This window comes from Microtus oregoni, unplaced genomic scaffold, assembly GCF_018167655.1.
Source record: "Microtus oregoni isolate MIOR12 unplaced genomic scaffold, Mior012 000007F_ref0000211, whole genome shotgun sequence".
NCBI classification, from domain to species: Eukaryota; Metazoa; Chordata; class Mammalia; order Rodentia; family Cricetidae; genus Microtus; species Microtus oregoni.
The window spans coordinates 24,830,912-24,851,182 of NW_024543066.1; the positions used below are offsets into that span (position 1 = coordinate 24,830,912).

The 20,271-nt window shown below is 40.1% G+C and overlaps 1 protein-coding gene across 3 annotated transcripts in view; it reads left to right on the forward strand.

Moving 5' to 3' along the window:
• Znf451 (zinc finger protein 451) overlaps positions 1-20,271 on the forward strand; it is a 58,453-nt gene that overhangs the window by 23,833 nt on the left and 14,349 nt on the right. For 2 of the 3 annotated variants that reach the window (XM_041655249.1, XM_041655248.1), the window contains exons 4-11: positions 5,460-5,585; positions 7,428-7,539; positions 8,009-8,153; positions 8,875-9,001; positions 9,526-9,679; positions 10,452-10,599; positions 12,088-13,661; positions 17,667-17,807. In XM_041655249.1, the coding sequence (XP_041511183.1) occupies positions 5,460-5,585; positions 7,428-7,539; positions 8,009-8,153; positions 8,875-9,001; positions 9,526-9,679; positions 10,452-10,599; positions 12,088-13,661; positions 17,667-17,807 (2,527 nt within the window). The remainder of the gene's footprint in view (positions 1-5,459; positions 5,586-7,427; positions 7,540-8,008; positions 8,154-8,874; positions 9,002-9,525; positions 9,680-10,451; positions 10,600-12,087; positions 13,662-17,666; positions 17,808-20,271) is intronic. The other variant, XM_041655250.1, reaches the window with a different exon arrangement.

Below are 20,271 nucleotides of genomic sequence, written 5' to 3' on the forward strand. Positions count from 1 at the left end.
ATGGTAGTTCACACTTATAATCCTAGTATTTGTAAAACTGAGGCAGGAGGATTGTTTGGCTTAAGTTTGAGGTCAACTTGGACCACACAAAATGAGACTGTCTCCAAAAATAGAGGGGGAGAGATGCCAGGAAAAAAATTCTAGGTAACATTTTAGCCCTACACTGGCCTCAGACCTGCTTTTGCCTCCCTACTGCTGAGATTATAGGCATGTTGCTGCCACGCCTGACAAGAGTTTTTTAATAAAACATTCAGTTTGTAATCCCAGCCTTCAAGAGGCCAGGCAGGGTGATTGCCATGACTTTGAGGGTTGTCTGGGCTATGTTGCAAGACAATGTATTGAAAAGGAAAAACCAAAAGGCTTACATTGTTCTCAGCACTCAGTGTTAAGGACAGTTCTTAATTACTAGGGGAGAGTTGGCAACCCTCTGGCACTCAGCTGACTAAACTATATAAGAATACCTTTCAGAATTGAGAATACAATGATCTGTGAAGCAAGTATTTGTAAGTGGATTTCAAAAGAAAGTTCATCTGTTAGTCATTTATGTAGGCATTCATTGAAGATTAGTTTGGGAGAAATTTAACTGCTAATAAGAATTTCTTTTGTGATGTAATCAGCTCCTTTTAAACACATTTGCGAAATGACCTACCTTTATAATTGAACAAGCTTTTATAATTGGGCAAATTTTCGGTTGCAGATAGAAGAAAGTGGATTCTAACTTAGATAAGGAAATACTTAAAAACTTTAGCTTTTACTTTGGTTAAGTATTGTTATTTAAAATGCAGTTAGTGCGTGGGCTTTGGATGTTTTCAGAAAGCACATGTGAGCTGGGTGTGGTGTTTCAGGGTTGCTGTCCCTCCACTTGGGAAGCTTGAAGAGGTGTATCATTGGGGCCCAAGAGTTGGAGATTTAACATGGGAACCAGTCTCTTTAAAAGCCAAAATATACTAGAAAGGCACATATATAAGTAAACAAAAACAATATTAAATGGTTTTAACCAAGTAGTCTTTTGCTTTAAAATGGCAATGGTACTTAATCTTAACAGGAGCCACTAAACCTTCTGTATATAAGTCACTTACCTTAGTTCTTAGTTTATTGAGATACCTACTGTATTGTCAGGTTGGTCTCCATGCATAATCTTAAGCACGCTTTTCCCCACTTCTCAAGTAGCAAGGACTGCAGGCTTATGCACCACTATACCTAGAATTAATCAATATGCTTCTGTTGGGCTTCGGGAAATTGTAATCCACTCATTTTATCTCTTGGGTATTTATTTCCAAGCAACAAAAGATTCAAAGTTTTACCGCATTCTGTCTTCATCTACTCTTGATCATCAATAGGTTTGTTAACAGTTTCATTGCCAGTACTGATTGTGGGAAAATTAGAAACTAGGTATGAAAGGAGGAGACCCTCTAGACAGGCATAACTGCTATAGACATTTTGATTTATACTTTTCTGGATTTGCTGTATGGTATTATTTTCACGTTTATGTCTATGTGATAGAAAAGAAAGATACTGAAATATAAGTTTAGCATCACTTTATTGATTAGCAGGATTTTGTGTCAGTTCATTGGTTTATTTAATGATTGTACTTTATTGTACAGTTTACGTAGCAGACCACAATTTCTAGTGATCTAGTGAAAGTGTCAGGTTCTTATACTTTCCAGGGAATCCTTGTGCATTACATTTGATAAATCTTTTGGTGAAAACTTTGTCAAAATGATAGAATTCTCATTGGAGGTAATTATTCATGAATCTCTTACTATCAGAGTTAGAATTTAAGTTTATAGTCAGAACTGGTTTCTGGTGAAATGGTTACTGATCTGCAACATACGGGAAAAGGATAGTGTAATCAGTTTGTCACAGAGCTGAGACTGTTCAGCTGGATGTCATTAAAGAGTCCTCTTTTCTTCCTTCCCAAGTTATACCGTTTGTATAATGCCTCTGCTTGAACCTCATAGACATGAGGTTAACTAATATCCTGAATTTGATTGCCATTTCTGGGATACCCACGATACTTGACATGTTTAATCTCAGATTTTTTTTAATAAAAGCATTAAGAAGTTAGCCAGATGTGGTGGCTCACACCTAAATCACAGCATTTGGCAAATGGAGTCAGAAGAACCAGGAATTTAGACTCACCTTTGACTACATAGCAAGTTTGAGGACAGCCTAGCCTATAACAGACCCTCTTAAGAGCAACAAAATATAAAAGTCTATGAATTTTATACTGGCTAAGTGATGTGTCTGCTTTTTCACCTCTTAACTTTGTACTATCTTTGTTAATTCTGTGCAGTTCTGGCTCTGAAAGAAACTGAGAGGTCAAAAATAGAGATAAGCTGGGGGGGGGGTGGTTCATGCTGCAGTCCAATTTCTCAGGAGGCCAGGGCAGGAAGACGGAAAGTCTGACTTAGACAACATAGTGAGACTGTCTCAAAATGGAGAAAGGAAAGAGGGCCTAGATGTTGCATAGGTTAGAGCACTTGCAGAACATGCAAGGTCCTAGGTTTAATCCCCAGTACTAGGGGAGGTGTATTGTTGCTTACTACCTACTTATGTGCAAATAGAGACTCCTCATCAGAATATTCCCTACAGGTTTCCTATATTACCCCAACCACAAAACCTTTTATTTGCTGTCCATATGGAATCGTTAGTTGTACTTTGTATCATATACAGAAGTTAGTCTAAGGTGACCTTGGTGAGTACTTCAAGATATGTGGTCCTGGAGATGCTATAGCTGCTAATATTCCAATAAAACTTAAAACCTATCCTTCTTATGTGAATTCAGAGTTAGTTTAATGTGACCTTGGTAAGTTACACATCTGAAATCTGATCTTAGAAAAGATCTAAGAATATAAATGATAATTCAATCTAAAGCCAATGGCAAATCTAGCCTGAGTCTATGGGAAGTTCTAGAATTTTATTCTGTGACTTCATATTAAATCACAACGTTTTGGCATTAGTGAATGGTAAACATTTCTAGTCCTAAGAATTGTGAACCCTTACTCTTAGTTTTATAAGATATTTAAGAACTTTCATCTGTCCTGAAATTTTTTTTTTTTTGAAGTTGGCCTCATGTGTTACCTTTTCTCATTGCTATAATGAAGTAGTTGACAAAAGCAACTCAAAATAGGAGAGAGTTGTTTGGCTCACAGTTTGAGCGCTCAGTCCATTGGGACAGCAAGGATACAGTGACAGGAAATTGAACAACTGTCTGCATCCTCTGATAGGACTAGGGGAGTGAGTAGACAGTACTGGGGCCGCCCTTGTAGACATTCTCAGGGCGTGTTTCCATGGTGGCTCTAGATCCATTCAGGTAGACAGGGAAGGTTGCTAACAAGGTGATGGAAATTTCTCTCTCTGGAGTTCTAATTGAAAGTCTCTAGGCTGTTTGAGTCCTTGGATTGCCTGCTGCATTGCTGTCAGAGCAGGGGTTGTTTTCCAATGCCAGTGAGTTCTCCTGTAGCCACTGAAGACTGTAATCCAGTATGTCTAGTGGCTGTGTCTCACTTTGTACCTTTAGCAGTGGGTTTGTCGTTCACTCACGCTGGCTTGTTCTGTGATTCTGCTGGGCAAGCGCTGTACCACTGTGCCAGGCCTTAAGCCTCAGCTATCTCTTCTGGTCCTCAGACAGAGACTTGATAAGTAATAATAATAGTAATAGTACCATGTAACTATTGAACCTACGTCCTATTATTATTAAGGAGAAAATACTTAACATATGTTTTCATTTTTAAATTGTTAACTTCAGAATTGGCAAATTTTAAAAAGTTAGTGTGTGTTAGCTTCCTTTACTATATTCCCACCGAGGTTCCAGCACTATCTCTCAGTTTACTCTTGAGATTAGTAGTCAGGGTTCTTTTTGTTTATTTTTATGAAGAAAACAAAACCCAGTGAGTCGCAAACAAACAAGATAAAAAAGTAAGAGGGAGAGTAATTGGGAAGAAAAAAGGGGTCAAAAGGAGTGCAGAGGGGAGGAAGGACAGGATGGGAGTGTGAGAAGGCAGGGCAGAGGTGACTGATCAAGTACGTTCTATAAATGTATGAAATTGTTAAAGAACAAACAAGAAGCCGGGCGGTGGTGGCGCACGCCTTTAATCCCAGCACTCGGGAGGCAGAGGCAGGCGGATCTCTGTGAGTTCGAGACCAGCCTGGTCTACAAGAGCTAGTTCCAGGACAGGCTCCAAAACCACAGAGAAACCCTGTCTCGAAAAACCAAAAAAAAAAAAAAAGAACAAACAAGAAAAGGTGAGATGCAATTGAGACATCTGAAGTCAACCTCTGACCTCTTTGTTAGCAAATCTCTCTTTTTTTCTCTCTCTCCCTCCCCTTTTCTTTCTTACCTCCCTCTTACTCTCTCTCTCTCTCTCTCCTCATCTTCTGCCTCTGGGAATTGAACTGAGGGCCTTGTACATGCTAGGTAAGCACTCTACCACTGAGCTAAATCCTTAGCCCTAAGCAAATAATCTGTTTTTTCATTCTTTGTTTTTATTTCTGTGTGGCTCTATATTTAAAGGAAGATTTCTTATAATTTACATATATTTATTTGTGTGCATGTGTGTGTATATGTGTGAGTGTGTTCATGTTCTGGTGCGGGTGGAGGTCAGAGGACATGTGTGAGTCGGTTCTCTGTTTCTACCCTGTGGGTTCTGGGTGAATTTGGATGCTCAAGCTTGGCAACCAAGAGCATTTACCCACTGAGCAATCCCACTGGCCCTCAAATTTTTTTTAAGTATTGGACAATGTATCTTTTAATTGGTGTATTTAGACTTGCCATGTAGAGTAGTTGGGTTAATACCTTATTTATTTTATTGTTTTGCCATTTGTTGCCCTTCTTTTGTCTTCCTTTTTGTTTATTGCCTGTTTGTATATTTTCCCTTTTCCCCACTTGTAGTTTCGAGTTGCTTGTTTATGTGTATGTATGTGTTATGTTTTTGTTTTGTGTATCTAGATGTTTTGCCTGCATGTATGTTTGTATACCACTGGGCATTCTTGATGCCCTTGGAGGTCAGAAGAAGGCATCATCAGATCCCCTGGAACTGGAGTTACAGTTGTGAGCCACCATGTGGTGCAGGGAATCAAGTTAGGTCCTCTAGAAAGTAGCCAATGCTCTTAACCACTGGTCAATATCTCCAGCCACTTAATTCATTCAGTGTTTTATTTGAGTCCATTTTTCTCTTGTGTTAGCATATCAGTTACAAAATATCACAATAAAATATGTGCTCAGGAGATAAAGTCAGATCTCTCTCCATTCCCCTCTCTCCCTCCTACACACATATACACAAACACACACATAGACATACACACATCTATCTGAAAACACACACATCAGGAAGATTTTTAGAACTATAATAGAAGTAAATGGTTCTTGAATGCAATAACTGTTTGGAAGTGAATGTTTATTGTCTAAGTGTTGATTTTGTATTAAGTGGAATAAAAATTGTTTTGTTTTACTATAGGAGAATTTTAAACACAAAGACCATATAGACCATCAGAAGGATAAAGTTGCTTTAACATTGGCTCGCCTCGCCCGTCATGTTGAAGTGGAAAAACAACAAAAAGAAGAGAAGAATAGAGCATTCAGGGTATGTTTTTATTTTGATAAGGATTTATTAATTTATAGACTTATGTATAATAAAGATGTAAACATAGTTCCAAAAAGAAAAATAATAAACAGAATTTTTGAATAGTTCTAGTGAGTGATTATTCTACATAAAAACTACAGAAAATGTCTTGTAATTATTTTTGGTGTTTGTGGTGTTTTGTAATGTGTGTGTGCGTGTGTATGCCTGTGGAGAACAGAGCTCAACCTTGGGTGTTTCTCCTTAGGAACCATCTGCCTTGTGTTTTGAGACAAGGTTTGTCATTGGCCTGGAACTCAGGGATTAAGACAGGCTGGCTGGGCAGTGTGCCCCAGGGATTTGCCTGCCTTCTTCCAAGTTCTGCAGCTATAAGCACATGCCATTATGCCTGGTTTTTATGTGGGTCCTTATGCTTGTGTGACATATTACTCGTTGAGTCCTCTCTCTAGCCCCTGATATTGTTATTACTCAAGATTTCAGTGCAGTGATTATAGAGTGAGAAATTGGTGATTTATGAAGTTGAGGATACATACTTTGTGTATTGAAAAGTCACGTTGCGCTGGGCACTCACTGGTGGCGTGCCTTTAATCCCACCTTTAATCGCAGCACTCGTGAGGCAGAGGCAGGCGGATCATTCGGAGTTTGAGGCCAGCATGGTCTAGGACAGGCTCCAAAGCTGAACAGTGAAACCCTGTCTCGAAAAACCAGAAAAAAAAAAAAAAAGAAAGAAGGAAAGAAAGGAAGGAAAGATCACATTGCTACATTAGAACTTTACTTCTCTGTGAAAGATACTTTCAAATTTTTGTATTAAAGCCAGTGTTTCTGTTTACTTGACTATAAAAAATTTAAATATGTACATGTCAGTATTCTTGAGACTTCTTTATGGCTGCCCTTTCTATTTGTCTTCAGATTAAAATCTTGGTCCTTTTTTTTTAACCTGAAGGAAGTCAGGATAAGAACTCAAACAGAGAAAGAATCTGGAAACAGGAGCTGATGCAGGGGCCATGGATAGGAAGAGCTAAATACATACACTTATTTTCAGGAGTTGTAATGTACTTGTTTGTTTGTGGGTTTTTGTAAATAAAACTTTATTGCATACTGCCATACTCGTTAACATACTGTCTGTGGCTGCTCTGATTCTATGGCAACAGGAGTTAGAGGTGGTGGTGGAGACTCTGGGCTAAGCCTAAACCGTTTGCTTTTCAGCCCTTTTTGAAAATGTGTGCCCTGGCACTCTTTGTAAATGGTAGCAGATACTTTGTGCTGCCATGGAGTAAATGTTGCTGAGTGTCTGATATTGATATTATTCATTGAAAAAGTATTTGCTAAGCTCTTATATATAGAAAACTATAAAAATTTGAAAATGTCTAAAAATTTAAAGCTGAAAAGAACCCTTTATTTCTATTACAATATTGCCTTAAAATATAGCTGTTTTTTAGCCTTTTTGAAAACCTCTTACAGATATAGTTTATATAATTTGAAATGAATAACTCATTCATTTTGTCCTTGTTTATTCAACACCATTTGCTGACTCACAAAAGTATGATCTCACAAAATGGAAAATGTTTGGTCATTATTTATTGACTTGCATCAAATGTTTGCTGTAATTTGCCTACTTCCATAATTTTGGAGATGTAAAAATGTAGCAAATTTTATACAAATAGCTGTGGGCTCAGCAGCTTAGTGTAGTACATATGACTATTTTGACATATGTATAGTCTTTGTTATAAATTTCTAGGTGAGGAGTTTTGGGATAAAGTATACTCTTTATATCACTGATGTATCTTTTCACCCAAGAAACAGTAGTTCTCATAAGTCAACTGAGTTTTTTCTTATTATCTTTAGGAAAAACTTGATTTTCAGCACGCTCATGGTTTACAAGAATTGGAATTTATTCAAGGACATTCAGAAACAGAAGCAGCAAGACAGTGTGTGGACCAGTGGCTAAAAATGTCAGGTATTCATTAGAGATCACATTTCATTCAGTTCCTGAACTTCCTGGGAGCCTTAAGGTAGAAGGTGTGTGGGTTTGCCTCCATTGCTAGAGGATATAGGTGGTAACTGAAATCAAGTTTTAGGGAGAAAATGATGAAAGGTCACATGGGAGCACAAGGACCTCAGTGTGAGCCCTGGAACCCCCATCAGAAATGCCAGGCCTGGCGGTGTGTGTTTGTGATCCCAGTGCTGCGGAGATAGTGGCAGGAGATTCCAGCCTACTTAGTAAGTTCAGGCAACCAAGAGACCTTGCTTCCACAAAAGTGTATAGCACACTTAAGGGACACCCAAGCTTTTCTTCTGGCCTCCATGTGTGGTATGCACACATGTGAACGTGTGTATAGACACACACAAACGCATTTAGTTTTTGTGATACTAATGTCACTTCACAACTATGGCCTGTTTTATAATGGCCTACTTTGACGTTGTAGGACTCAAAACAGTTAATTCTGTGAAAAAAAATTCATTCCAAAGTGGAGGCAGAATGGGGAGATGTGAGAAGTCAATTTTGTGCCCTATAATGCACTGTAACAAGGAATTTGACAACGGGCACCTTTTGCTTGGACATTTGAAAAGGTAAGGAGGATACTATGAATTCAGATGGTGAAGGTTAGTCATCTGGGGGACAAGTTGTTTTTGTTTTCTGTAGTGTTAGAGATCCTATCTTGGGTCTCATTCATGTGTAAACAGTTCTCAAAATGGTTTTGTTAAATGAAGTTTGATATACCAGTATAGTTTTAGCTCAATATTTGAAACTCAAGTTCTTTTATGCTATTTTGATATGTTATTTGTAATTTATATTTAGGTTTTCTAGAAAGCTGGGTAAGATTTTAGATTGTTCTCCAGCATTATAGCGCAGTTGAAATAGTTGTAGAGAAATCCAGCCTGTAACAGTAAATTTCAGGAGACAGCATTTACAGGTATTTGTCTCTCTTACATAATCTGACAGAGCATTCCAAAGTAATTACCCAAGGCAGAATTTATAATGTGCCACCACCACCCGGCTAATAAGTAAATGCTCTGTCGTTGCCCATTTGCAGATTAGCTGAGCTTCTTTTCAGTAGATCATGAGAAAGCAGAGATTTTTTTTTCTGTAGTTTCTTTTTTAGGTAGTTAAAAGACGGGGAGTTGAGAGTTTGGGGGTTTCCAGCCATTTTTTTCCTTCATAGACGTCTCAAGAAGTACAGACAACTTTGTATGTCTTTTGTGTTCATGCACATCAGCTTCACATGCAAAGCAAAGTGATTTATCTGCTGGAAAATGGATCTTTCTAATGTTGCTTCTCTTGATTGTGTAGGTTTGACCACTCCCCATGTGATCCAACAATTACATTACGTGGACCTCTTGCCAGTTCCTTTGCTTGTGTTGTATGTTATGAGCATTTTGTTTCTCAACAGCAGTATAGGGATCATCTTCTCTCTAAGGTAAGAAGAACATGCTCTGTGAGCAGACACTCTTTTTCTATATAGTCATGGAATGGTATAGGATTTTTTTCATGTTGTTCTTAATCTTGCAGTCACTAATGATGCTGATAAAAATTTTAAATATTGTAAATAAAATTACTTAGGGCACTAAGTTTATTTGCTAAACTCCAGCAGTCCTAGAGATTATCATTAAACTGTTACAGGGAGTGGGGGCCCCTTGTTTGTCCCAGCTGGCCCAGCTAGCTTACACCTGAAATAATCACACAGAAACCGTATTCATTTAAACACTGCCTGGCCCAATTAGCTCTAACTTCTTATTGGCTAAATCTTATGTCTTGATTTCACCCATTTCTATTAAATCTGTATGTCACCACAAGGTGTTAATTTTTTTAAAAAAAATGTATTGAGTATTGATTTTAGCTGTAGCATTGGTATGATAAAATTGGAAATTTAAAGTTCCTTTTTTTCTTGTGTTAGTTTACACACTGGGCTTAGTGGTGACATGGCTTTCCCTTTTATTTTAGGTAGCTGCAGCTGATGGGCATAGCAATGGCCTTCCTCCTCAGATCATCCAGTGTTTTGCATGCCCATCTTGCTTTCTTCTGTTTAGCACCAAGGATGCATGTTTGAAGCATATGTCTGCAAAGAATCATTTCCATCAGCGTTTTAAACTGGGCGGTATGTTAGTGTTTCTCTGCTAAATTTCTTTAAATGAATTATATCTTTGCAAATTTAGCATACTTTTCAGAGTAGCCCTTGATTATTATTATTATCAGTTTAAAACCATAAAAAAGAAATGTTTAAGTTATTTTTTTAAAAAATGTTTATTTGTATCTATTTCTGATAGCCCCCCTTTTTATTTTTATTTTATTTTTTTAAGACAAGGTCTTCCCTTGTATTCCTGGCTGACATGGAACTTATTATGTAAGTGAGACTGTCTCAAACTCACAATTAGTTGCCTGACTCTACCTCCTGAGTGCTGGGATTAAAGGAATGTGCCTGCTACCCAGTTATATTTTACCTATTTTGAGGGATGATAAGAAAGTGTTAAGAAAGCACATATTCAGGATAGTGTTCTTGCTATTTAGGAGGTCTGGGAATGGGATCTTCTGCATTTAAGATTTCCTTTTAGCCAATACTAAACAGGCAGAGGTAGGTGGATCTCTGTGAGTTCAAGGCCAGCCTGGTCTACAAGAGCTAGTTCTAGAACAGGCACCAGAACTACACAGAGAAACCCTGTCTTGAAATACAAAACAAACAAACAAAAAAGATTCCTTTTAATCTGAGGAGAAGGCACCCTTTGTATTTCAGTCTAAATAAATGGTCTACATTATTACTAACTACAAAACTGTTTCTTACTTAACTGATGTTCAGAACGGGAAAAAAGAGGAAGATTGGGTGATTCTCTGTTTAAATTACCTTGCAATTTATAGTTTATTTTGTTTTTCAGATGATAAGGTAACAGCACACCCAGTATCATTTCCATCTTTTGCAAAGAAACTTCTGGTCTCTCTGTGCAAAGATGTTCCATTTCAAGTTAAATGTGTGGCCTGCCACCAGACTCTGCGTTCCCACATGGAACTCACTGCCCATTTCAGGTTTGTACAGGTCTAATCTTAGGCTCTAAGGAAGAGTTAGTGAGTTCTTCAGGAGTGGAAGGGTTCAGCAACTATTTTCTATTCCATGTGTCTCTCCTTTAAAAAAAAGGATGTCTTGTTTTTCTTGAAAGTAACCAAATCTAGCAGAATGAGAGAAGTTGGAGGTGTGGAGAAGTGTGGTTGGGAACCATGGAGATACAGGATGGTAGCCAAAAGGCAGAGAGTTCTTCATGGGAAGTTCAGCATTCTCAGGCTGTCCACTTACCACCACATGGTTCTCAATGAGTCTTGTTCTTTAGCAGAAAAGCAAACATGGATAGAGCATATTCGTGACATAAGTTAATCAATTCTTAACAAACAGAGCTGGGAGTTGTGGTGCCTACCTATAACTCTAGCTCTTGAGAGGCTGAGGAAGAAGGATTACAAATTCAAGGGCAGTCTTGGTTACATGGTGAAACTATCTAAAAGGGGAACAAGTTGGGTGGTGGTGGCACACACTTTTAATCTCGGCACTTGGGAGCCAAAGGCAGGTGGATTTCTGTGAGTTCAAGGCCCCTGGTCTAAAGTGAGTACCAGGAGAGCCAAAGCTGTTGCACAGAGAAACCTTGCCTTGAAGAACAAAAACAAAAAAACTCCCAAAAAACAAAAACAGAAAAAGGGCAGTTGGGCAGTGGCGGCCACGATGAAGCTGAAGAGATGGGATAGGGCGGGACGACAAAACAAAATAGAGGTTGGAGAGATGTCTCAATGAATAAGAGCATATTGTGACTACTCTTCCAGAAGGTCCAGGTTCAATTCCCAGCACCCACATGACAGCCCATAACTGTCTATTATTTCAGTTCCAGGGGGTCAGATGCCTTCACAAACATCAGGCACACAAAAAGAACAGACATGTAGACAAAACACCCATACATGTTAAGTAAATAAATACAGTTAAATATATTAATTAAAACCCATAATAAAGCCAGAAAACAGCAACGAAAAAGAGTGGAATATTGTCTAGAGTTTTCAGTGTTCTTTCATATATTTTAATGACCTTGGAGAATCTAATTTGCTTCAGGGTCCTTTAGGAGTACATTCGATAGTTATTGAAGTTTTCTAAAGTTTGCTTTAATTTTTTTTTGTTTGTTTTGTTTTGTTTTTTTGTTTTTTGAGACAGGGTTTCTCTGTAGCTCGGGAGCCTGTCCTGGAACTAGCTGTTGTAGACCAGGCTGGTCTTGAAACTCACTGAGATCCACCTGCCTCTGCCTCCCTCCCAAGTGCTGGGGTTAAAGGCATGTGCCAACACCACCCGGCAATATTTTTAACCCTTGTATATGGATTAGAAAGATAAAAATAGCGGTAATTTAAAAGTATTTTAAGGTGATAGAGTATCACTTAACTGCTTTATTAAAAAATATCTTTTAGCACTTATTTATATTGTTATTTTAAAATTCTTATCATATAAAGCAAAGAAAACTTACACTTTTTTTTTTTAATCCAAATTAGGGTTCGTTGTCGAAATGCTGGACCTGTAGCCATAGCTGAGAAAAGCATTGCTCAGGTTGCAGAAGAATTCATAGTAAGAGGTTATTGTTCAAATTGCAACCAGGTCTTTGTGGATGAAACCAATATCCAAAGTCACAAGAATTCAGGACACAAAGTCACAGTTGTTAACTCGGTGCAAGAGTCAGTCTTACTTTATTGCCACATCAGTGCAGGGAGTAAACCGCCATGTGATTTGCATTTATTCAGTCAACCAAAATTTTCATCACTTAAACGAGTTATGTGTATTAAAGAGTCCAGCGCAGTGGACTGTGTCATTCCAAAAAAGAAGCCGAATTTAGGTGGCGAAAGCCACGGAGGAATAGTTCGTGTGCAGAGCCAGAGTTCAGCAGTTACAGCCTGGTGCTGTGAGTGCAGTCAGCGGTTTCCAAGTGAAGAGGCAGTAGAACGGCATGTCTTCTCAGCAAACACGATGTGTTACAAATGTGTGGTCTGTGGAAAGGTGTGTGAAGATTCAGGGGTCATGCGTTTACACATGAGCCGGTTTCATGGAGGGGCACATTTAAATAACTTCCTATTTTGGTGTCGGACATGCAAAAAGGAGCTAATAAAGAAAGATGCTATCATGGGACACATCACTGAGTTTCATAATGGGCATAGATATTTTTATGAGATGGATGAGGTAGAAGAGGAAGCCTTGCCATCCTCCTCTGCGGTGAGTCATTTGGATGCTGATAAGCCACCTTCACCCATTACTGTTGTTGATCGTTGCCTAACAAGTCCTCCAAGGGGCAGGTGGCAATGCCGAATTTGTGAAGAGATGTTTGATTCCCAGGAGTGTGTGAAACAGCACTGTATGTCCTTGTCAAGTCACCAGTTTCATAGGTACAGCTGTGCCCACTGCAGAAAGACTTTTCATAAAATAGAAACTTTGTTCCGACATTGCCAAGATGAGCATGACAATGAGATCAAAATGAAGTACTTCTGTGGGCTTTGTGATCTTATTTTTAACAAGGAAGAAGCGTTTTTGAGTCACTATAAGGATCACCACAGCATAGATTATGTGTTTGTGTCAGAAAAAACTGAACCCTCAATTAAAACTGAGGATGATTTTAAAATAATAGAAACCAGTAATTTGTTAAGCTGTGGTTGTCATGAGAGTTACATCTGTAAAGTCAACAGAAAGGAAGATTACGATAGATGTCTTCAAATCATGCTAGATAAAGGTAAACTGTGGTTTCGCTGCAGTTCGTGTTCAGCGACAGCCCAGAATTTGGCTGACATTAATACTCACGTCTATCAAGCGCACAGAAGAGACACGAGTGATGAGGAGCAGCAATATGTGATCAAGTGTGGCACCTGCACCAAAGCCTTCCAGAACACCGAGAGTGCTCAGCAGCATTTCCACAGAAAGCATGCCACCTTCCAGAAACCTTGTGTGGCTCCTGTCGGGTCAGACAGAGGAAGCACCGGCACATTTGCTGCCAGTGCATCACATGCTGAGAAAAAACTGAAGCCTATGAACTATACAGACGTGGAGAAAGGGGCCGAGCATGACACGGGCTGCCAGAGTATAGGTATGGCTTTCCAGCGTGGGGCAGGTGTCGCGCACTCACACCGGATCGTGCGCATGTGTGCTCATCAGCAAAAGCTGAGGGAATGCGGAAAGGTCAGCTGATGAGCAGCCAGTGTGACTTTCAGGGTTTTGTGTGTGTGCGGTCTTTAATAACAGAGGTCTCTTTCTAAGAGTTACTCAGTTACTTAGTTTCTTGAAGATTTGGGAGTAATTCTGAATCTGAAAATCGTATTTTTCTTAAAATATGAAGGTTCATTAAAAAGTAAATATTTTTTTTCTGTGTGTGTTTTCAGGGTGGGTATCTTTATGTGTTGTGTTTAGCTTTGTATATGCTAAATGAGTCCTGTATCACTGAGCTGCATCACCAGCCCTAGATGTGGCCTTGTTCTTTTTCTTCTTTTTTTGTTTTGTTTTTGGTTTCTTTTCTGTAGCTTTGGAGCCTGTCCTGGAACTTGCTCTGTAGACCAGGCTGGCCTCAAACTCATAGAGATCCACCTGCCTCTGCTTCCTGAGTGCTGGGATTAAAGGTGTGCGCTGCTACCACCCTGCTGGCCTTATTTGTTTGTTTTTTAAATTTATTTAGGGTTTGTTTGTTTGTTTTAAGACAAGGTCTCACACTAGCCCAGGTTGGCCTGGAGCTTACTTTGTAGCCTAAGATGGTCTAGAAGTTGTATCCATTCTTCAGCCTCTTAAGTGCTAGAATTACAGTCACTGCTATCATGCCCGGCTTGGTCTTATTCTTTATATATGAGAAACTATAACTTTGCAACAAAGCTTTGTAATAAATAATTAAAATAGTGATTAGAAGTAGAATGAGAAATGGGGGTGGGGAGTTGAGAGGTTAATTTCTTCCTTTATACTTCCTTTGACCTTTCCCTCCATATGATCAGATTAAATGAATAGAATAGTCCATTATGTTATTTTGAAGTTTAATTATTTTTGGCTAGATACAATAAACCTGTAGACTTTGACTATTAACCTGGTGAATTGTAAAAGGTAGAGTACAAACAGTAAATAAATTTTGGCTGTTTCTTTGGTTCATGTTTTATTTTTAAAATTGTTTATTTATAAACATTTATATATATATTTATATATAGCATTTTAATACTATTTCAAGTAATAAATAGTTTTTAACATCTGTCACAATCTGCCTACCTGGTGTAAGACCTCTGTAGTAAGGAAAGGAGGGACCTTTCAAATCCCTCTGCCATGGGCCTGTATACCTAGAATCTCCTGGTTTCAGCTGAGGAACAAAGCAGCCCCTTGGTTCTTGTCCCTGCTAAAGGACCTGCTGGACTTCAATATATTTATCTAGGGTAGAGCATTTTGCTTCATCTTCCCCGGGGATACATAGCCACTCCTGGGCCAAGAGAGTCTTGGCTCTTAATTGGATGGGGGCATGTGTGAGGCCTAGCAGCTGAGGGTGGCAAGCTGGAATTCTGGTTGGGCTTCATTTTCCACCATTGATCTATTTTTTGACATGGTCTCACACTGTTGCTCGGACTGTTGGGCTTGAGTGACTCCCCTCATCTTGGCCTCCACACAAGCTCGGACCATAGGTGTGAGCCACCACACCTGGCTATAAACCATGGACCTTTTATATTATAGGTTTGCTTGGTAGTGCATATAGCTCTCGATGCTACCTTTAGTTGTGGGTTTTCACTGAGAAAACAGCTGGGCAGTGGTGTTGCACACCTTTAATCCTAGCATTTAGGAGGCAGAGGCAGGCGGATCTCTGTGAATTTGAGGCCAGCCTGGTCCACAGAGTGAGTTCCAGCACAGGCTCCAAAAGCTACACAGAGAAACCCTTCTTAAAAAACCAAAAGGAAAAAAAGAGTAATTGCACTAGAGAAAGCATTACATCTTTAATCGTCTCATCAGTTTTAGTTCTAAGAAAGTGAGAGAGCAGCCACAGCATTTTATGTTTGCTTGTGCTTTCCTTTGGTTTTCTCACTGCACTGGGAAATGTGTACTTGTCTGTGTTGGACTGTAGTATCTAAACCTGCGGTTTCTGAGGGCCAGAAGATAGAGCATAGCTCAGAAGTGATACATTGAAGAGGCCTCTGTGAGGCCTACTAGAAACAAACTCACCTCAAAATATTCCAGGCTTTGCGTGAATACTACAGGATACTTCAAGGCCTTGTCAAGGTAGAAAAGCTTGGAAGGGGAGGTAGGCTAAGAAGTGGAGAACGGGAGATGGAAGAAGAGCCCGAGAGAACCAAGAAGTAGGTAGTAACTTCCTACCGGCACTTTCTCATGCCTGTGGGGTCATGTTTTGAAGCTGTGCTTCTGTGAGTGGTTAATCCTCAAACCAGGGGGCTACTAATAAATTAAGAAAAGCAAATTCTTGTGCCAAGAGTGTTCTTGGTAAATAACCTTAAAAACCATGTTTGTAGGGTTTAATGTGTCACCCAGGCTGCCTTCAAACTTAAGTTTCTTTGAGCCTTTCTAAATAGAACATTGGGACATAATTTAATTTAATGTTACTATATATTGTATTATTGTACTAGATTATTTTTGTGTGTTTCTGTTTTGACATAAGTTTATGAGTCTTTTCATGCACACTGAATATTTATGGATAGGGAAATTTTATTTATTTAGTCTTAAAATTTGGACTTCTATTTGGCCTAGTACAGTGATTTGTTAAAAATAACTTTATTTTCAACAAAAAAGAACTTAATTTCTTTTACAAATGACTTTTAAAAAGAGCTCTAGCCAGGTGTGGTAGTGCATGCCTGTACCTAGCACTTGGGAAGTGAAGGCCGAAGAATCAGCACTGTGCCTGGCTTTCCTTACACTCTTTTGTTTTCTTGTTTTGTTTTGATTTGCTTTTGGAGACAGGGTTTTTCTGACTGTCCTGGAACTCACTTGCAGAGATCCACCTGCCTCTGCCTCCTAAGTGCTGAGATTAAAAGCACGGCACCGCTGTTGTCACCTAGCTGTAGTAATATGGGGCGGCAGGGCTGCGTCCCCACACCCGGCCGCCTGCTCAGCTAGCTTATGCCCCAAAATAACAACACACAAACTGTATTCATTTAAACACTGCCTGGCCCATTCTCTTCTAGGCTAATTCTCACATATTAATTTAGCCCACCTCTAATCATCTGTATGTAGCACCCCAAGGTGCGCTTACCGGGGAGATTCCAGCCTAGTCCATCCTGGGTCGGAGCTTCATCCCGGGAGCGGGGCATGGCGTCTCTCTCTGAGGCGTCTGCTCCCGAGAGAGCTGTGGAGTCTCTTGCTCTACCGACTGAGCAATATGGGGCGGCAGGGCTGCGTCCCCCACACCCGGCCGCCCACATAGCTGCCCGGCTAGCTCAGTCGGTAGAGCAAGAGACTCCACCGCTCTGCTCTCGGGAGCAGGCGCCTCAGGGAGATGCCATACTCCCAGCTCCCAGGCAGACACACGCCATGAAGCTCGACCCAGGATGGACTAGGCTAGAATCTTCCCGGTAAGACCGGTGCTCACTGATTATTAGAGATGGGTTGATCGGGATATCAGAATTAGCCAGTAAGGGCTAGGGCTAAAGGGCCAAGCAGTGATTAAAAGAATACAGTGTCCGTGTAATTATTTCGGGGCATAAGCTAGCCGGGCAGGCGGCCGGGGTTCTGGGAACGCAACCCCACCACCCTTATTACTTCACCTAGCTGAAGAATTAGAAGTTCAAGGCCAGCCTTGATAGTGTAGTGTGTTTGAGTTCATTCTGGCCTAAATGAGATCGCGTCTCAAAGCAAAACAAAAACACAATTGACCTTACAGGCAAAGGGAGATAGTTTAAGAAGGATATATAGGCAGGCATAAAATACCGTAAGTCACCTAGTTTAAGTATAGACAGATTTGGATTTCTTGGAAAGATTACAGTAGAGATGAATAATAGAAACAACATTTATGCATATTGGACTTCTGATGTCTTTAGACTTGAGGAATTAGGATAGTTATGGACCATTCTTACTGAATTCATCTTATGTTTTTGTTTTTTGTTTTTGTATGTGTGTGTGTTCTTAGAGGAGGATGTTGAGCTTCCAGATGTGGACTACCTGCGAACCATGACGCACATAGTCTTTGTAGATTTTGATAACTGGTCGAACTTTTTTGGTCATCTACCTGGACATCTTAATCAAGGAACATTTATTTGGGGCTTTCAAGGTATGGTTGAAAAGGGATGCGTTGTGAGGCTCCTCTTCTGCAAGCATGATTCATTTGAGAAGGTCCTTTAAGCCTTTCTGAGTAGAACATGAAAACTGTGTTATTAATGTGCGTTACTCTCCTGGATTGCTCGTTCACATTTATTTTACTTTATGTATATATGTGTATGGAGGTCAGAGGACAGTTTGTGGGAATCTTCTCTTCCTACATTATGTGGGGTCCAGGGATCCACCTTAGGTCATCAGTCTTGGTGGCAAGCATCTTTACCCACTGAGCTATCAGGACATTGGCCCTAAATTTTTTATTGTTGTTAACATATTTCTATGTTAAGTATTAGCTCTGTTAACCCAGAATTCATGTACTTTTTTGATACACATTGAAGAAGGATTCATTCAACACCTATGTGTCAGGCTTTTAAAATATAAGAAAGCAGGCTGAGAGAATCGTATATGATAGTTACACAGTTGTTTAAAATCATAATACTAACTTCAAAACAAAATTTAAAAGCTGCAGAGATGGCTCAGTGGTTAAGAGCACTGTTGCTCTTCCAATGTACCTGGGTTTGATTCCCAGCAACCACACGGCAGCTCACAACTGTCTGTAACCCTGATTTCAGAGGATCTGACACTCTCGTACAGATATACATGCAGGTAAAACTTAAGTGTACATAAAAATAAATAAATCCTTTAAAAACAAGCTAAAAACCCCTAAATTCAAGGAAACAGACTGAGATGCTTGTGTTTTGTTACAGTGTTACCTTGAACTGTGGTCGCCTAGCTATGGGACTGATGTTTTTTTCAGTGTGCTGCTGTTGCCTCTTCAGTTCATTGTTGCTCTTTATGAAGGACCTCTTCACTAGATACTTCTATAAACCTCTGACCAGACCTATGGGAAGGAAGTCTCTGACTTACTGATGTTTAGTGTAGTGAGTATCTGGTAGAGTTCATTTTTCAGAGGGAATAGCATACAAAGATAAGGATTGGCATTAAAGATAGAAACACACTGATCTGGATAAATTAGCCAGTCTAATGTTTTATTAAGTCTAGCTCTGCTGATTGCCTCAGTTTTTTAATTTTTTAAAATACTTGGTAATTTTGTGCACACACTCTCTTACACACACACACACACACACACACACCATTTCACCCCCATCGTCGTCTCACATCTTACTTTTACTACTGCCACAGAACCCCTTTATGGTAAAGCATGCTCTTCCTGTGTTTGTATCTGTGTATCTTGCTCTCATGAGTATGGGTTGGAGATTCTTTTTTTTTTTCCCATTCAAAATTTTCCCCTTCCTCCCATTCCCCTCCTACTCCCCCTTTCTCGCTCCTCCCTCCCCCTCCAGTCTTAAGAGAGGGCAGGGTACCCTGCCCCTCTCCATCCAGGCCTAGGAAGCTATGCATCCAAATAGACTAGGGTCCCAAAAAGCCAGTACATGCAGTAGAAACAAGTCCCAGTGCCATTATCAATGGCTTCTCAGTCCGCCCCCATTGTCAGCCACATTCAGAGAGTTCGGTTTGATCACATGCTCATTCAGTCCCAGTCTGGCTGGCCTTGGTGAGCTCCCATTAGATCAAGCACACTGTCTCAGTGGGTGGGCGCACCCCTTGCAGTCCTGACTTCCTTGCTCATCTTCTCCCTTCTTCTCCTCTTCATCTGGACCTTGGGAGCTCAGTCCAGTGCTCTGATGTGGGTCTCTGTCTCTGGGTTGGAGATTCTTTAACAGAGCTTGAGCACTTTAATAGTGGACTGCCAGTCTGTGATGGAATGTTGGTGGCCCACCCAGTGTAGGTCCTCGCAGTTCAGTTGTGCGCCGTGACGTGTCCAGAAGACAGTGTCTCAGAGCACTCCTCCATCCCTGGGCGTCGGAGGGAGTTTCAAAGCTGCACTCTTGAGGGCTAATCGCTGAGCTGTCAGTTATCACAGGACTTTAACTAAGTCAGGAGTCTCTGAACTTGAGCCCACACAAAAGAAGCCTCTCTGAGGAACACCAAAGAGCAAGGGTAGCACTGACCTGTGAGCATAAACAGACATCTTGAGATCGCTGTGCATTGTTCCTTACCCACTGATTTTGGCACACTTGTAAAACCACCAAATTTTGACTTCTTGTAGAATGATACCATTCAAACAATGTTAACTTTTTTAATTTGCTCACTATCCATATAAACTTAAGAAAAGTTGTATTTTATGCTTATGGGTGTTTTGCTTGTCTGCTAGTGCTCATGGTGATGAAAAGAGGGTGTCAGGCTTCCTGAAACTGGAATTCTAGACATTTGTGGTGTGATGGAATTTTCGACCTGTGGGTGATGGAATCAGACTATAGTGATGAGGAGAGCAGGCCTGCTTTTCATCCTGCCCGGCTCCCGCACGGCTAGCTTTACACCCGAAGTAACAACACACAAATTGTATTCATTTAAACACTGCCTGGCCCATTATCTCCAGTCCCTTATTGGCTAACTAT